This window comes from Pseudopipra pipra, chromosome 10 (genome assembly GCF_036250125.1).
Source record: "Pseudopipra pipra isolate bDixPip1 chromosome 10, bDixPip1.hap1, whole genome shotgun sequence".
Lineage (NCBI taxonomy): Eukaryota > Metazoa > Chordata > Aves > Passeriformes > Pipridae > Pseudopipra > Pseudopipra pipra.
The window spans coordinates 13245760-13264897 of NC_087558.1; the positions used below are offsets into that span (position 1 = coordinate 13245760).

At 37.2% G+C, this 19138-nt stretch overlaps 1 protein-coding gene and 1 long non-coding RNA gene across 2 annotated transcripts in view; one reads left to right on the forward strand and one right to left on the reverse strand.

Moving 5' to 3' along the window:
- Positions 1 to 188, reverse strand: part of CPB1 (carboxypeptidase B1) — an 18697-nt gene extending 18509 nt beyond the window's left edge. The window contains exon 1 of the mRNA XM_064666341.1: positions 21 to 188. Coding sequence (XP_064522411.1) covers positions 21 to 91 — 71 coding nt within the window. The 5' untranslated portion in view covers positions 92 to 188. The remainder of the gene's footprint in view (positions 1 to 20) is intronic.
- Positions 1 to 14472, forward strand: part of LOC135419669 (uncharacterized) — a 15773-nt gene extending 1301 nt beyond the window's left edge. The window contains exons 2-3 of the long non-coding RNA XR_010433079.1: positions 3386 to 3521; positions 6338 to 14472. This is a non-coding gene — a long non-coding RNA (uncharacterized LOC135419669). The remainder of the gene's footprint in view (positions 1 to 3385; positions 3522 to 6337) is intronic.
- The last annotated feature ends 4666 nt before the right edge of the window (positions 14473 to 19138 follow it).

Genomic DNA, 19138 nt, shown 5'->3' on the forward strand with positions numbered 1-19138 from the left:
AACTTGATGTCCATTCTTACCCATCAAAGGAAAGATCCTGCAGATGAGCAGAAACAGATGCAGCACCTATGAGAACCAAGAGCGCCCACATTTTTTTAAAGAAAATGTGAATGGGTTTTCAGTTCTTTCATGCTGCTTTTATATCCTGTTTTGTCCTGCCTTTTATCAATTATACACCAGAACAACGCACTGATCAACTGATAAATTATTCCCTTGGCCTTGTTTTATTTGCATACTATTTATAATGTGTGTTTTACTCTACACCTGTGAAAACAGCTTACAGTCTCATGGGGGCCTGGCTAAAGAATCTTGCTATTTGAACTGGATATACTCTTGATATGAGAAAGTGAATTTAATTTACTTTGTTATTTTCTGGTTTATGTGAAATTTTTTAAATTTTTTAAAATAATTTTGTTGCTGAGTTAAAAACTTTATAATTTTTTTTGTTACTTTATGTAATGGTAGATGTCCATCAGGTGCTGTTGGAGCATGTCTGGTCTTAACACGATGTCCCTCTTCCTGAATAATATGGGACTGACTTTGACAAAGGAAGAGGAAACACAGTTGGGATATGCCAATTATCATTTTTTTTCCCCTAACAGAGAAGGAAAGTACTGAACTGGTTCTTTGCCCAGTGATTTCACTGAAACTTAGGTCAGATGTCTGCAGAACTGAAAGTGTAGAAATTTGTAACAGCTAGAGAAATTTCTAATAGTAGAGTTGTACATATTCTCCATATAATACAGTCACTGATTCTTGCACATTCTCTAATTTAATCATGTATGGATCAGAGGTAAATATCTTATAAGTTAAGCAATACTGTGGGCATTACATGTGGGCTAAGAAGATCAAATGAAAGGTAGTCATACAAAAGCATTTTTAGCTTTACCTTTCATGTTTTGCCTACACTGAGAAACAATAGAGTGTTTGCATCACTGCACTTGCATCTGTTTAGTTTTCCTTAACGAGTACTTGGCATTAAATGTAACGTTAATTGTCTGCTGATGCTGTGTCCTGATGTGAGTGATGTTTTCAACAGGGAGCCTCTAAATGAATCAGTGTATAAATAAATAAAGAATGGAATTGATGAGCTCAGTTCTGTCTTCTGTTATGCCTAAGTGACCAGACAAATTAAAGTGATTCACACAGAGATAATTTCTACATGTATGCTTATCATATAATATGTGGAAATTTATTAGAAATTTGATATATATTATTCTCAGATTAAAAGATGTAGTTACAGTTTCAAAGTGCAGAAATTTGAATTGTCAATGAGTATTCTAAGAATGAATGTGGCATGAGACCTAGTACACCTAGTATTTTATGAGATTCTCTAGGGTCAACTCAGTGAAGCAGCCTTAGATACAGAATGGCTAGAAATATATTTTTTAAATCAGTCTACCAAAAATGCAGCAGTTCATGCTGAACAATATGACCTGTGATGAATATCTTCCTATGAGGAGATTCAAAAACTGTACTGAGCCTACTTACAGAGAACTGTCTTTGTCAATTCATAGGGGTTTGAACTTAGTTTGCAATTAATGACCTAATTTGTAGCATTGCAAACTCTTGCCCAGCAATAATCTTCCTTATAGTCAAGTCTCCTAAGAAGGATGACATCGGGAGCTATTCTGACCAAGTGCCAAAACAATACTGCAAAGTCTTCAGAAGTTTCAATTTTAGGATGAGAAGATCTACATTATCAGATGAAATGGTCTGATCCCGTGAAGACAAGTGCTAAGACCATTATGTGGAGATGATCAAGCCCGGATCTTGCAATGAATAAAAGATCACAAGAAGTAATCGAACAAATTGGAGATGTCATCATTCTCTGTTGAGAAACATTTTGGAAATAGAAGATTGCCAGATTTCAGTGCTTGAGTTTACTTTTAAGAAATGATTTGCTTTTCATGAAGTTGGAGATGATGTTTGGTTTTTTTTGTTTTATGTTTGTTTATTTTTCTCCACAATCACTGATGTAGCATCAACTACTGAGCTGGCAAGCATTACTGAATACTAGAATTTGTAATGGTAGTCTTTGCTGTTTCCACCCCGAACTAGGTCAGAAAAAAACAATTATCTGGAATCCTACTTAAGTGATTTATTTTGCATCTCAGGATTGATGGTGGTTTGTCAGATTAGTTCATAAACTAGCTCTAAATTGTCTTGTCTTGTCTTTCTAACTGTATAATATAAATGTTTAATACTTACATGATAAAGGGGCAGCATAAGGATAAATAAAATAGCAAATTAAAGTTGTGTAAGCCATCTGTTCTTTTTAGCATCTGATTACAAGCCAACAGCACATCAGTTGGCCATGGCTGAGTAAATCTTGGCCTTATCACAGAGAGCAGAGCTTGCATTACCTATGTCTTTGAAAAGATTCAGAGGGAAAAATCAATTTTTGTCTAATCAAGAAAGTAACAAAACCAGCTGAGTCCCAAAATGAGAATATGTAGTATTTTCCTTTAGGACACGTATTTTGTCTTAGGGTAAGCAAAACTGAAAACCAGTGTCAGCTATTGCAATTTTCTTGCAGTTGTTTGCTTTTTAGATGATTAAAAATACAGCCTCCTATGATGTTGTCACTCACAAAGAGCATTCCCTGTTAATAATTGGCTATATTCCAGCTGAAATTCATCTTTGTAGTAATTTCTTATTTCAGTTTTTTGAATAGAAATACTCTGGTACTCCACTTTGAAAAGCTTATGAAGGCTAACCACAGAGTGATAAAAGGAAAAAATACACATCAGTGTTAGCATTTCAGAAGCATCCTTTATCCTATGAAGTCTTTCATCCCATTTGTTATCAAACTGAGTCCAAAAATCTGAGGATAAATAATGTCTATTTTTCTAGGAGTTTCGGTAAATACAGATTTCCTGAATCATATAGTTTGTTGATCTACATTTTAAAAAGTCCACAATCTTGTAGTCACAAAATATTGTCAGTTTTATAATCCCTGATTAACAAATTTATATTCTTAATATTGTTTGATATTTATTATGTTCCAAAAGATCAGCAATGCCTAAATCCTATCATGGGTCCCAGTCCAGGCACATGTGTTTGATGTATGGGGACCCTCTTATGATCATTTATTTGTTAAGGTAATATATGCTAACCATAGGTTTGAAGAGTAATACTATTGAATATATTCTGAAGACCTTTGAGAGTACTTTGAAGAGGCCAGGATGAGCAGAATCTGCTATCCAGCATGTGCTCCAAGCTTTCTTGGTACTTTCTCTTGATTTATATATTATTAATATTGCATCTTTTAATTCATCAAAGGCTTTTTCAACTGTAGGGCCCTGGGACATGCTCATATCCTACTGGTTTGATAGCTATGTGTAGGTATCTTCTTTTTTTTTTATTTTTTTCACATTTTCAGATGCTACTTAACATCTGAGCAAGTAATGAATAAGGAGAGAAAAGAATGGAAGTAATGAGATCTTGGGTATGGAGCAAAAAAAAGGCAGCTCTCATGACTTTGGGATGAGTTTGTACAACTGCTGTTGACTCATCAGGTGAGAAACAGCAAAACCTATAACTTTTCTTTTGTAGAGTCAGTGGATTCTTGCCAATGTGTCTTCTGTGACATAGAGACCGTATTTTTACCATTGACCTCTAGTAGTCAGATAAAGACTGTAGTATTGCAGCTTCATTATATGATCCATGCACAGCTTGCTTAGGATTTAGAAAGTACTTTATTACCCTAGCTAGAAGCTGAATATATAATATACATTCAAATTCTTATTTGTTTGAAAAAAGTGTGATACATACTAATATAGAAGAAATGAATAAAAGTATTTGCAGTTCCAGAATTCCAGAAACTAAGAATCAAGAATCTGTTTAGTGCCAAACAGAAAAAAGATATTTAATGAAGCAGTGAGAAGGACTGACCTTACACTCATTGGTAATGGACATCTTCTGCTTAATTAGCTTGTCCTTGGGCTAAGCTTTCTGTCATATAAAAAACTGGCTGGTTCTCTTACTCAGGCCTATTCCCTGGACTCTGTAAGGTTGGCAGGGTCATGGCAGGACTCAGCCATAGCTCAAAGATACACAAAAGCATAAGGTCCTTTCCCTTACGGTTTTTAAGGTGCTGAGGTCAGCACGTGGTATACAGTGAGAGATTATGACTACAGCAAAAAAGTCATAACCTAAAAAAGTACATGAGTAACCGAACCCTAAGTGCTCTGATTAATAGAAGCCAGTTGAAACTTTCAACTCCCATATTTGTACAGTATCTATCTGATGGGTCTAGGAGTTCCTCAGCACATCGTTTACACCTATATAATGTCTCCAACAATGCCAGAACCAGATGCTGGTGAGGTGGTGCTGGAATTATTCTGTAACAAGATACAAGAGTATCTGCCCACTGCAGAGGCCTCTCCAGGGTTTCTAATTCGGATGGTTAGCATGTTGTCTTTCTCAGTATTCCCCTAGTTCCCATTCTGGGCTCTGCAGGGGCTGAGGGTAAATCAGGCTGTCAGTGTGCTCTCATCCACCTCCAGTTTTAACAGAAGGATTTAGACTGGCAGATGAATCTCCATTTCATCCTACTAAATACGATGCAGATAATGGTGCTATACTGGTGTTAACAGAGCACAGCAGGATCACCACCAGTGGGAGTGAAGGCAGATGACAGATAATGGGAGAGTCCAAGACGCTTAAAAAAACCCCATCAACAAGGAAGGTTCAAGGAAGAGAGCGGATTGAGCAGCTTGATTCCACCCCTAGGCCTAACTGAAATTTCTTTTTACAGATTGCTGGATAATTTACTGTTCTGTTTTGCTTTTTGTATGTGATGGCCTTCATGGGTGATATAAATCATGAACGTTCTTCTCCTGTATGGCTTGTTTTTCATCTGCAGACTTGATAAAGTCTGAGCTTAGGGCTTGGATAGTTGCCTTCAACTCTGAACCATTTTGAAATCCAGTTCCCTTTGCTGAGAGACAGGTTGTATCAACAGTGGTTACACCTGGGCAAAGGTCAGGGAGTTCTACCATTTCAGAAAAACAAGACCATTTAGAAACTAGTAAAGTTTCTCTAATAAAGTTTGCATCTATCTAAGTAACCAAAATTCATAAGCTGCAGAAGAAAGTAGAACTCCACTCTAATCAAATAAGACTTTGGCTATTTCTCTGGCTTCTTCCCTAACGAAACATATACATTAAAAGGTCATTAAAATTAGTTATTTTCTTACTTTCTAAAGGAGTTTGCAGTTAGATTTCCTATGTCATATTGCAAAAAAGAAAAAAAAAAACCAAACAAACAACACAGCAAACCCAAAGAAGCATGTAAAAAAAAAAACCAAACAAAAAAATTCAAATAGATTCTGCACATCAATTTGTTCATGTAAGAATATATTTGTTTTCAAAAGACTCATGGTTCTTAATTGATTAGAAGTATTCATAAAACCCTTCCCAAAGCAATTAATTGGGCTAATAATCTATACTTGGACAGCCTTATTAAAACATGCTAATTGCAAAAACTGTAGTGAGAGCTTGCTCATTACAAGAGTATGAGATAGCAAATTAAGCTGAATGAATTAATCTTGGCACTCTTTGTTCCTCTATGAACATGTAAGTAAACAAAGCTCAGACTGAGCAGGGAACCTGTCTGATTTAAGCAAGTGTATTAGGTATTTGTGAGACATCACAGGGAAAACATTAACAATAAATCACATTCGTGCTACTGAGGTGTGTGGAACAAAATCTGACTGAGGTATGGATTTTCGCCCAGATGAAAAGTTCCTTTTATGCATAGGATTTCAACTACAAAAGATAAAATTGGACTTTTCTAGAAATTATTAATTTGCTATTCTCCAGTAAACAGTAGGCTTCGTGAAACAAAGGAAAACTGATACAGAGTACAAACAATTTCATCCTGTAGCCATAGTCAAATCTCAGTTTCATGAATTTATCTGAAAATTAATTCAGTTGGAAAAATCTCTGTTAAACTTGTATGAAAAGGAGTTCAGTGAAGGAAAAACAAGCAAGCTGCAGAACATAAACAACACCATTCTTGGGAAATATTTTTGTCTGTACACATGGAAATGTTTAGGCATCACAGATAAGATAACTGCTTTACATTCAGTGTCCAGATTCTTCCATATTACACCCAGGCAAGTCTAGATATTTAAGTTAAATCACTTTGCTTTTTTTTGCTTGGTAAAACATAATAAAAAAAATATTCTTTTTACCAGCTAATTTGAAACAGTTTGTAAATCTGGGTTGTAATACAAAAACACTGGGAATGTGCAGGTCCAGTTTTAGACAGAGGCTTTTTGCTACTAATTTATGTCTGCTTCTTACTTACATTTCTCTGCACTCCTCAGCTTCCAGCTCTGAAATCAGATCTGCTAGGAAGGAATGAAGAAGGAGTAGAGAGGGAGACCACACTTTGATCCACTGCCTCCTGAAACATCACAGCTACCTGAAATCCTTTCAATTTCTGTGAATTATTTAATTTTTTTTTTTTTTAAAGTATATATTTTGATGTGGAAATGTTGCTGTAGTGTCTCATGGAAAAGGCATCCCAAGGCCCAGTGCTGTATTCTGCAGCCAGTATGTCACACCCGTGATGTTCTGTGACTAAGCACTCCAGCCATGGAGCAGCTCAGCTGCTCGTTTGATGCAAATGACATTAGGAGATCTGGTCCAGGAGCCTGGATTCAAATATGTAAAAATATGGAAAATATATATATGCTATTTTTCCCCTATAAAACCCCATAATACTACTACCTTGAGAAATTTCATAGTGAAAGATGATGTTCCTTCCCTGTTGTGCTTGGCTGGTTTTTACTACTATGCAGCAGACTGCTTGTAGAAGGGTTGGGGAATTTTTTCCTCTTGGTTTGCTGCCAAAGATTTTCCTACCTAAGCAAAGCTGACGCTTGGTATGTTCAGGATGTTGCAGTATGTTGTATGTCAAACATTTGACTTTGTTTTCTCACTGGAAGGCTTGCAACAGAAGTTTGGGATTTTGCTTGTTTCTGATTCATACACAATTTTTAATTATATATTTTGCTTCCTTTATGCTACCTTCGTATTTTCTGAATTAAGTTAATTGCTGGAACTTCTCTCATGTTTGAAGAAACTGATAATGGTTATTCAATCAGGGAAATAAGAATAGGTCATGATGTTCAATACCTCCCCCTCACTGAATAACAAGCTTCTGAGAATTGAAATAAGAGATTTTGTCATGAAACAAAGGTGATTAGTTTGGCTTACTGCAAATAATTCTGGATCGAATTAAGAATTTATGCAGAAAGATGAGACAGTGCTCTCTTCACCAACTTTCTCCTTCATTATATTCAAAGATGGGACCTTAACATCCAGAATAGTTAGAATTGTAGTCTATCTGTCACATTTCATTAAATTCTGATATGAGTGGTGGATGGGTGGAAGGTGGATCACTTTGTTCAAGGCAGATTCATCAGATTTTACGGGGAGTTTGCTTGGAAGAAAAACCATTTATTTGGAACCATTTCATATCACCTCTCCTTTGAAGCTCGTTCTTGTCTCTTCATGGCCACAAAAGAAAGGAAATACCTGCTTGCTCATTCTTCTCACACACCTACAAGGCAAGAAAATCCTGGTTTAGTCATTGCACTCCTCTGTAGTTGCACAGGAATGTGTGGTAGAGCCATTCACTTAAATGGCTGTTTTACTGCTGCTTTTCCTCTGGGACCAAAGAACCACAGAAAATATTAGAAACAGATTGAAAGTCAGAGGCTTCCTAGACCTACTAACAAAGAGCAGCACAATGAAAACTGAAGACCTTGAATGATAATAAAATAACTGAGTTGGTAAAAACTCAGCTGATGGAGCTCTCATGTGGAACATATTGTGTCTACAATGTTACAGGTCATTTCCTTTGCCTTTCTCTATAAACATGTTTTTCAAATTGGTTTCAAGTTGGTCCAGCTGCACAGTATATTGAAAGCATATTCATATGACAGATAACTAGCAGCTGTTGTTGGAAAATTGACAAAGCCGAGGGTAATTGTTGCTTCGGAGGATGAACTTGTGCTTCCAGGCAAAACATCTTCCTCGGTATTTTGCTCCTCTATGAGTTTTTCATTGCAAAGGCTGGGCCAGTAACACTAAAAGGTCCCTTTCTTTCCAGCTACAGCTCTAGCAAATGTAGCCAGGCCATATAAGAAACATATATCCTGATGGACCCATTGGTCAAAGCACTGAATGACAGAGAAAAGGTGTTCTTAATCTCTCTGCATTTGTTCTCTCTGTTAAAGAAGGTACTGTCATTTGTTAATGCTGGCTCTGATTTATTCCTACCCATAGAAGTATTTCTGTATTGAAGATTTGGTGATAGTGTTTGTAGCAATACACACACTCCTGATGGAAGTCTGTGTTCCAGAGGTGATCTAATCCATTTAGTCATGTCCTATGTCTTTCTCCTCTCTCTTCAATTCAGACTTTGTTTTAACTTTTTTCTCTCCCCCCAAATACAGTTTGGTTAAAATACAGGAAAGCTACACTTTTCATGACTAAAAAAAATACCATTTTTCTAATTTTTTTGTTTCTTGTCTAAAACATGGCACACCTATCCTGAGGAGAGGAAAAAACCACAATCCATTGAACTGGCAACATAACATTCATATTTTGTATTTAAATCTATCAAGACATGTACTGCTTAAAGTTTATTGCTGTTTTGATCCTACAAGTTCCACACAATTCACATTGTATTCTGTCAAATGTCGTACAGCTTCCTTAGTAAGAGAGAATAAACACAGATGTACTTTGATCTACTTCACTGCTTCAAAGTTTCAAATGCATTCTGAGATCTTTCCATGGGATTTCAAAAAGCAATTATTGAGAAGAGTAATTATGAAAGCAGTAATTTTCTCACTGATGTTATTTTTCTATAATTGAGAGTTACGCAGTAAGAGCATTGTGTTTCTCTCTATTTTTTCCCCCACAGTGTAATCTACAAGGAATTTTGATTTATACCATTTTTCTTTTATAATTCACTCTGCCCTGAGGAACTGCAGTCAGGCAGAAGGCTAAGAGACTGCAAGAATGGAAGCTTATATATGGGAGCATATATAAGCAACCTGACAAACACAAAGTATTAAAAACCCCCATAAAAATCTGCAATTTAAATAGGCTTGTACCAGGAGTTCTTAAGCTTGTGGCTGGGCCACATGGCTAGAGAAGGATTGCCTTGTTTATATATGTTTATGTCCACTATGAAATTGTGCTGACCTTCATTCCCTTCATAATTTTCTAGCATTACAGAAGTGGTAATTTTCCAATTACTTGCATGGAAAAATGGTTTAAATGTATGTTATTTCTTTTAAAGGAAGGAAAGTGTCTGCTTCCTAAGGACCCCCTTTTGAGAAGTGCTGACTGAGGCCACACTCCAATACAGTCACAAGGATGCAAGTGCATGGGGCTCTTTGCAGATCATTACTGGGGACTAGGTAATGTTACAAGTTGATTTTTTTTTTTTTTAAGTTGCATTAATACTATTTCAGGTACTTAATAATTTTTTTCCATTTGTAAGAAATTGCATATTAAAAAAGTAGCTGTTTAAGGGTTATGACCTTTTGGGGAAAAAAAGCAATCATTTGATTATAAAGTAGCCCATTTCTCACAAAAGAGAAAATTTTGTTTGTTTAAAAAGAAAAATTGAAGTTCTTTAAATAACAGAAGTGAAACCTTGATACCTTTTACTCACTTTTTAAATCTTTGCTCCTCTGAAGTTTCGTTCTAATATCATTCAGATGTAAACTCTCTCAGATTGGTTTTTTTAACTCTTGTATGGATCCTGAAGGGAGTAATTTCTCATTTGTTTGCCGGCTAGACCAATTTTTTAAGGCTGGAGGAGAGAAGGGAGTTGTATTTTACATGTAGGGTCAAATAACTCATAGGTTTTCTAATATAAACCCATGTTTCCTTGCAAATCTGCAAGGTTTGAAGAATTTTTATGCTTTTTTCAGGTCCTTAGTATCAAGGTTACCAAAGGTCTCACAAGCTCTGTAGGGAAAATGATGAACCTTGTAAAATACATGTGTTCACAAGACAAATGGTTCGTCGTAAATATAAGTCACTCATGCCTGTACATGACTGTACAAATTAACAGCATAAAGCAGAGGCTCTCCTGCCATCTTTGAACTGTATATCCTGATATCAGCATTTGTAAGCTGTTTGATGGGAGAGACAGCAAGTTCTGAAAGAGTCAAAGATAGTTCAAGAGCATCAATCTTAAATGATTTCATGTGAAACAACACCTATTAGAGGAATACCATCCCAAGGGACAAGAAGTAAAAAACATTGTGCTGAATTTGTACTGAAGCTCTGCCAAGGCCTTTTCTAATTTTTTCAAGCTTATCACAGGCTGTATTTGTCTGCTATAAATTAATGTTGTCAGTATCATGAACTGCAACCTTAGCACAAGGCCAACACTGTTTGTAGTGAACGGCAGGGGTTTTGCCTGCTGTTTTGAACTGCAACAAGAACTGAGGAAGCTGATGTCTAAAAAGTGAATTATTCCATCAGTTCACCCTCTGCCTCAGAAGGAGTCTCTAAACCCACAGAAAGTTTCTGACGAGTTAGCTAGTCCATTGCTTTGTCCCAAAGCTGGATAGTCTGTGTCATTCCTGATAGGTGTCCAAGCTACCTGCTCTTAAAATTTTCCAGTTCTACAGATGCCAAAATTTTTTCCTCATAGGTGTTGAAAAAAAAGAAATGGTGACATTTGGAAAAAGCTGTTTATGAATGGATAAAATTGGCTGAACTTTGAAACATGGAAGTCAGGTCTGGTTTCTTGCCTAATGAACCAAGAAGAAAATGGTAAAGGAGTGTAACTGCAAATTCAGGCTTCCAATACATTATTTGACCTTCCTCCTCTAAGGGGTTTTATCACTAGGCCAAACCTGTCTGTGCTGCACATTTCTTCCCTACCTGTTTTTTAGTGCTTGTCAGATGGACTACCATAGTTTGGGAAAAACCTTTGGTTTATCTTAAGTCTTTATCACCTTAAATCTTCATCACCTTAAATCTTTTACAAAACTCAGTCTTGCTCCCAGGTGAGACTGAGTCTCAAAAAGCAGCTAGATGTTAAAACAAGACTGAAATGATCTTGGCAATCCTAGCCTAACGCTCTCTCACTATGAATTCTGAAGTGGGATTTATGGAGGATGCAATGCTAGTGTTGGGTAAGCTCGTGTGGAAAACTAACATCCCAGTCTCTGCTACAGCTGGCTTTCAGCCCCAGAGACCCTGCCAGAGTAATCTCAACACCTATCAGTGCTCCTTCTTTTGGGTTTGGGCTTGGTGAGGGGCACCAGTGTGGCACACAGCGTAGGACAGTCAGGCAGGGCTGCGGAGATGGAGACAGGCTGGGCTGGGACTGGAGGACAGTGTCCATCAGTGCCCCTGGGGCTGGGATGGACAACCCAGACTGGGCTGCAATGGGGTGCTGGGCCAAGGCAGGGCAGGGAGGCTCCAGGTGGTGCTCATCAGCCTTGTTCAGGCACAGAAGTGCCCTCAGGAGCTTGCGGTGGCTCCCCAAGGAGCTTGATTGCAGACCATGTGTGCTCTGGTGCAGTGCCCTGTCAGGAGCTGGGTGGGAAGGGCAGCATCCAGAGCCCCTCTTCTGATCCAGGGCATCACTTTTTGGGCTGCAGTCTTTGTGAACCCTGTACTGGATGGAAAACAATCTCTTCATGCTGGGGGAGTGAGAGACTGGTGAAATGGCTTCCCCTTCAGCTGTGAGTTCATGCCAGCCTGCAGGACCAATGTCACAGCCTCGCTGGCCACTGGGTGCCTGACAGCAAGAGGATGGTGCTGTTTTCTGGGGTAAGCTGATGGTTTAGTGAGCTTTAACATGATAGAATTACAAGCAGCTCCCTACCCTTTGTGGCAGCTGATAAATGAAATGAGCAGACAATCTTACTTCATGTCCTGGTGAAAGACAAACACCTTTTGCAGCTCATCCCTGTGAGCTGCACTCTACACGGGGAATGTGAGCCCTGCCAGCAGGGAAGTTATGCTGTGGCTGGGCTTGTCCATGCATCTGTAAGAATTTATGTCTCAGGGATTACGCTTGTTGGGCCAGGAAAGCAAGTACGTGGCCAAATCCTGATCTCAGTTGCACGTGCACAGCTCCCAGGGCAGCAGGGCTGCACCCCAGCTCAGCACTTGGCCTCAGGAGGCCTTGCATGATTGCAAATAATGTGCATGGGCACGCTGGAGAGCGAGAGAACAACTGTTCCCTGTTTCGCTCTGCACTGAAGCATCTGTTTTGCTTCATCATTTTTTAAAAGAAAGCCACAAATATTTTTCACTGGGGAGCTGATAAATAACAGTGTTTACATTTTTTGAAAAGTTTTAGTGAGGATAAAAGTAATTCTTCTAGTGTATAAAGTCCTTATGTTTGGATTTGAGCATTAATTCACAGATTGTCTCTTATTATGTTGTTCCTAGCTTAGTAAATCCTATGGGGTATTCTCCCTCAGGAAATCACATGGGGCGATGTCTTAGTTTGATTTATTTGTATGTCTAACTTTGCACAGAATTGTCTTTCACAGCGGCATTTTGTCATGGAGATTTGTATTTCTTGGAAAATTTGGCAAACTGGGGAGTGTTCAATAAATTATCAATGAAACTTTAAATGAAATTTGTTGAGACTTTGTGGATACACATGATACTGGGTTGATGAGTGTGATGTAGTAAACTAAGTAGCTATTTTAAGGGGATTTGGTCAAAAGATTCTATTTCTTCATTCTTAAATAGCTTTCTGAGAGGAAATGTGTTCTAGCAAATGGAAGACTACATGTATAAACAGAAGCAGGGCTAGACTGAAGTCTAGTTTCAGTACTTCTCTAATACTTAGTTGTCTCCCTTGTGTGCATAACAATTAATTTGGAGATTAGACACAATGAGGAGGTCGACAACAAAGCAGGGGAAACAGGGTACATGTGTGAAATGGAATAGAACAGAAGTTTGAGCTTTCTGCTCTGGTGGGGCTCTCTCCCTATCAACTCTATACAACTCTGTGCTCTCACTTGGAAAAGCAGAACAGGAAAACCCTGCTTCGTCTGGAAGTGTGTAGCATAAGCACAGGAAGGTGGTCACCTCTTCTCCTGGACAGAGAAAGTGGCCTGCAATACTTACCTGTTTGACAGAAGTGTCTGCTTGTTTGGTTGGAATGAGGACTGCTGGATTTTTACCTTGGTTTAGGGTTGCATGCTGATGGTGACCTCTGCAGTGGTGTTTGGAGCGAGCTGTTGTGTGTCTTAAGTTTTAAGCAATTTTTTGAAATAATAGGTTTAGGATAGGACCTTTCCAGGTTTACTGAAATAATGTGATTAAGTCAAAGACAAGACTCTAATAACTTTAGAGAATATGAAGACAGGGGGCCATGTTTAGGAAACAAAACAAAAAGGGTTATACCTAAATAAAGAGTATTTGAAGTGGAGAAGAAAAACAGACCATGAGATCTGTGGTTTTTCTAAATGAGAAAACAACTGTAATAAATGCACCCCCTACATACAAAATCCCTGCCCCCAAACCAAACAAACATGCAAAAATCAACAGAACACGCACAAACACACACCCATCCCACCATTTCACTGGCAGTTTCTCAATGTTGCTGTTCTGCATTAAGCAGTTAAGGCAGCACTGTAATCTAGTTGCTGCAGAAATGTTTTCTGATTTTTTGATTGGAAAAGGATGTGATCCATATGATGATTGGTCTAAATGTGGTCCCTGCTATGAAAAATTGTAGAATCTCTCTGTTCTAGCTAAGCCTTGTTGTATGAACTTGAAAACGAAAAGCATTTTAAATTCCATGACTGGGTAGAAGTAAGTTTTGGCTACTAAGAGAAAGATGTATCATGGTACAAATATTGTTGAAGTGCCTGGATGACTTTGTGCAGACTTGACTTTATTGCAATATTGATTTTTCTCTTATAACATACATCCCTCTGTCAATATTTTTGACTGAATTTATTAAAATTCTTTCACAGTAATTTTTCTCCAATAATTTCTTCACTATATTTGAATTATTGAGCAGCGCAATGTAAGTACTAGGTACTGAAGTGCATATTACTACTTTAAAAACTCTGTTTGGGTGACAAGAATTAATTACAATTATAAATTGTTACATCAGTCTCCTATTCTATACTGGGAGCTCCAGTGAAATGCTGGCACTGGACATAGCTAGTGCTATGTGTTCAGTTTTGGATAGTCCAAAGAAGATTTGATGTTTCCTTTCCTGAAATTAAAAAAAAAGTCACCTTCTGAACTGTCAGAAAAACTGTCAGTTCTTAAGGGCTAATTACAGGTCTTTATTGTGGGGTCGTAGTTGTTTCATGAATTCTGCTTCAATCAGGGAAAAATACTCTTAAGTGCCAATAAAAGTTTTTATGCTGCTATAATTTCCTTCTTCCTCAGCTTCCTCCTCTCAATTTATGACTTTATTCCACTGTTTCTGTTACTAAGCAACACTACATGGTTTTAATGCAAATTACTTTAAATACTGTGGTAGTGAGGCAGAGTAACATCAGGTTAATTTCCTGATTAATATATGCTACAAGAAGTGCTGGACACTACACAAGCCAAAGAAGGTAGTTAGGAAGCTGCCTCGTAGCATAAGGAAATAAAGTGTTTAATTTTTTAGTATTTTCTAGATTGTCTTGACTGTATTTAAAGCAGTCTTTTCAAGCAGATGTATCAAATGAGTGGTTCCATCCTTTTGCCTTGATCTGTTCTGTAGTGACCCACCTGGCTGATGGCACAGTGCATGTGCCATGATGATGCCAGTTGATTTCTTGTGGTTGCATGCTATAGTTCCATCTCTGTCCAAGAGGAGGCAAAATGATTTTTCAGATGCTATTTTTGGTCCTTTTCTAAAATGAGTGGTAGCATGTGATATGTTTTAGAAACTGTTATCTTTTCTTTGAAGCCAGGAGTAAAATTCCAGCTGACATCATTGTGAGCAGGATTCAGCCAAGGTTTGTGCTTGTTTGACAAATTTCTTTTGCACACCACAGTGCCACTCCCCATATTCTTCAAGCTGTTCGATATTGTGCACTACAGGAGACTGCATATTTTTTCTTTTTTCCATAATCTTAAAAATGCAAAGTCTCAGACTCGCAATTATAATCTTGTCCATACAGCAATATCATTTTAGATGGAAATAAAACAGATTTCAGCACTGCACAACAGAAATCTTAAGAGGGATGTTTAGACTGCAGTGTTTTCTCAGGAACAGCTGTGACAGGTTTATGGCCAATGTTTACAGACCTACTTTGCCTTTACTTCTCTAAATCAATGTCAATGTTTTACAAGGTGGAGTTTGGAGTTCAAAATGTGGAATATCAAGGGCTTTTAAGGATATTTAAATGCATGTTTGCAACTTTGATTCCTGTAATGCCTAAGACTTTTACCTTTCAATGAGCCTGAAGTAATATTGAGCCTTCAGACAACTTCTGCCTTTTAGATAGGCTCTTAGTTTGAAATTGTCTTATTTTCAATGTAATGAAAGTAATAGTGTGTAATGCAGCTCTAGGAACCACAGCTGCATTGACCTGTCTTCAAATATTTATTGTTCTGTGTATTTTTTAATTTTTACCCTCTGTTTAAAAGAATATTTTATCTCCTGTTACTCAGAGGCCTTCTGAAGGAGAAATAAATACTGGAATGACTGCCAGCAAAATCCTGTCAAATGCACAGCCAGCAGTTTACATTTAAAATACTGTCTAAATCGTTATTCAAAACTTGTGCACAAGAATGTTTGTTTGTTTTCAAATTTGTTAGAGACCTCCTGAGAGAGTTGCACTGTGCTTTTGGGAAATCAAACATTCCCCAAATTTAAAACATATAGGGAAGGTCTTAGATTCCTTTGTTTTCAGTGAAAACACACATTTAAAAACAATGTGGGATTACCAAAATGTGTTTTGGAGCAAATTGTTTGTACTGCCCATGTGTTTTTCTTCACTGTTACAGTGAACTTAACCCCCTGAGAGTTTTTCATGCATAGCTGCCAGGAGGGGAATATGGAGTAGAAAAACCAAAAAGTAAAATGTAGGCTTAATAAATTAAATACAAGGCCTTGCCAAACAAAAACAAGCCATAGTGTATTCTAGTCCATACTTCCAGCATGCTGGAGTGCAGCAGTGGCATAGTTATGGCATGTGCTAGATGGCAGTCAGTATTACATATTCCCAGTAAATGCAATCCTGTAGGCATTGCACTGTGAAATTTAGGGCTCTCTCCATCTACAGTAATTCTGTTGAGGATGTCATTGCCTCCACGGCTGTATTGGGCCAGAGGAGTAACTTCTATTTGCAGTAAGTGAAACTGGATTTAATTCCTGTGTGCTGAGCACACCAACATTCTGTGCGAGTTTAAGTGCTGGGGGTGATGATCTGCTTGTAGGTGGAAGTTATGGCTTTGCAGTATTGATCAGCTTCTCCTGTGACATCAGCAGATCATCAATCAAATGCTATCTCAGGAGAGATAAAGGCATGTTCTGTCACGGAATAACCTTGTCAAAATAATTGAACTAACTTGGCAGAAAATTTAGCCTTTAAACAGCTCCAAGATAAGCAGTGAAGTGTAAGGAAAATTTTACCCTGCATGTAAAGTTTGCAGTCATATTTTGGGCTTGAGCTGAGGTCAAAATTGGAATATGCGTTTAGATTTTATTTTTTTTTAATGTACCATATGCTTTTCTAGTGTCTTGACAGTATTGTGATTCAGTTGCACTTTTAAATCAAATGCATACTTCTGGGTCACAGTAATGAATGTTGTCATTTTGGTACTGATCTGTCAAGCTCTTAAAACATATTTGATATGCACATTAGTGGTGAATCCCTCTCAAAAAGAACTGTAGGAGCGGATGCCTTGGCAGAACATTATCTAGGCTTGAGCAGTAAATACAGTGTCTTTTTTCCAATAAATTTTTTAAAGTCTTCGTTAATTAACAGGAGATTGAATCACAAACCTTGCTGACCAAAATAAAATTTATGTGCAAGTTCAGAATTTCAGGGGTATGAGCTGTACAGATATTATACATTTTCTACAATCAAGTGCTCTTGGCAGACTCTGTACATGGCTTTGCTGCCCGTGATGGGAGTTAAAGCTAAAAACACAGTTACTTGTAGGTTTGATGAGAAACAAAACTTGGGAGAAACAATCTAACCATATGGTGTGAAGATTAAGTTAAACTGACAGTTATTTAAAGTTATTTTGGATCGTTTAATATTTTCAGTATTTCAAAATACAGCCAGTCTGATGTTGATGTCTCTGTGAAAAATGCTCACTGTTTGCAGTCATTAGAAACCTGTCTAAAATGTTTTATTTTTTTCTGAAGCAGAGTGGTGCATAACTACTATCTACTGTTATGTAAAAATTGCAGATGACAGTATAGAGAGCTATCACAGATAAGCAGAGAAATTAAAAAATACCAGAAATATAATTCTTCTGAATTTAACATGTAAACATGGCACTGTATAGTACAGTCTAGTACACAGAGTACACCTTTCTATACACTTCTTTACATTTTTATCTAGAGTAATCATCACAAAACTCACGTTCAACATAATAATGGTCTAGTATGTGACATTACATCTCATGTGCATTTATTTATAACCTGTCTTTGAAAGGTATCCTGAAAATCATAATTGCCTCACTTTATAGGTGCTCCTATACAGAAAGAGGGCTTTGGGTCTGCAATTTTTTATCATGCTTGGAGAGTTTTTACAGTGCAAAACATAATGCTTACAAATGCTTATAAAAGTTATTTAAATGAACATAAATGTGTGAAAACAAGGATATTTTAGTATTCCATAGTTGTTTGCAAAATTAAATATACATTGCACTACTGTAATTCACATTTTTGAGAAATTATTTTATTTTTGTTTTATTACCTGTTTTAGTTGTTCAGGTTTCTTTTTTGGTGTAGTTGGGTATCATGTGATAAACTAAGCATGAGGAGGATTCAGACAAGTTATGCAAAGCTCATCTAACCCCATACAAATTTGTCTTCCTTTTCTAGGCATATAATTATCTGATGGATTTCTAATGCATAATTTAAGGGTTTTTTTCTGAAAGAAAAGTCAATAGCGGCAAAGGGTTTGCTAATATCTTATACACATCTATTGACAAACATTTCTGGTTATTCATTCACTTTCATAGAAATGGCCAAGTTTGCATTTGCTTGAAAATATTAGTTGGAGACACTTGAAATTCTTATTTTGTATGTGCAGGATTTTTCCTCACTCATCCCATAAAACCTTTCAGCATTTTCTTTTTTTTTTTTTTTTAAATTTATTATTTTCAATTATTTGGCTGTGGTTTAGGAAAAAATCACTTCTTTATTTCATTTAATGGCAGGGTGAAATATCTTCACAGTTCGGTACTTGTTCAGCAACAGTTTTTGCTTTTCACCCTATTCTAACAATTTCTCACCTCTGATTAGGCTGTAAAGCTCCAAGGCATTGTATGTCTCAGTCTCTCCTCCTGCACCAGGGCCTGTGCTTGATTGTAGACTAACAGCACTGCCAGTACATAAAGCTGCCAATATACAAAGCTGGGGAATAATTAAAATACATGGAAAATAAGTTATTCAGTTGATAAGCTATAAGAATTTCACATGCCCAGCTTTTAACTGTTTTTTTTTTCCAGTGTGTGACATTATAAGACAGAGTATGAAGTGGGGTGGGCACCAGTTCTCTCGCTGAAACCTGATCCTGTTTCCACTGAAGCCACTGTACAATGTGGCACTGCTTATATTCAAAGTAAATGGATATATTTACATTGAATACTCAGCTACAGGCAAGCTGAGTCTGGCTTTTCAGGGCCATTATTTATAATGTAATGTGATCCTGTATTTAATACAATATTCTAGCTAAATCTATCTCTAAAATTCAATTTAGCTTCTAAAAGGTTAAGCCTAAATTTGGCTTTAAACTCTGACCTGTATATAAGAAAAATAGCAATTTGTTAAGTATCCACTCCAAGGAAACTTCATTAACTTAGCCAGTTCTGGGAAACAGAAATGAATCACTGAACTGCTGTTCTACCTGTGATTTGGAAGCTATCTGGGTATCCTTTCCACTATGAGTTGCAAACACAACCTGTTAATCTCAAAGATTTTAGGG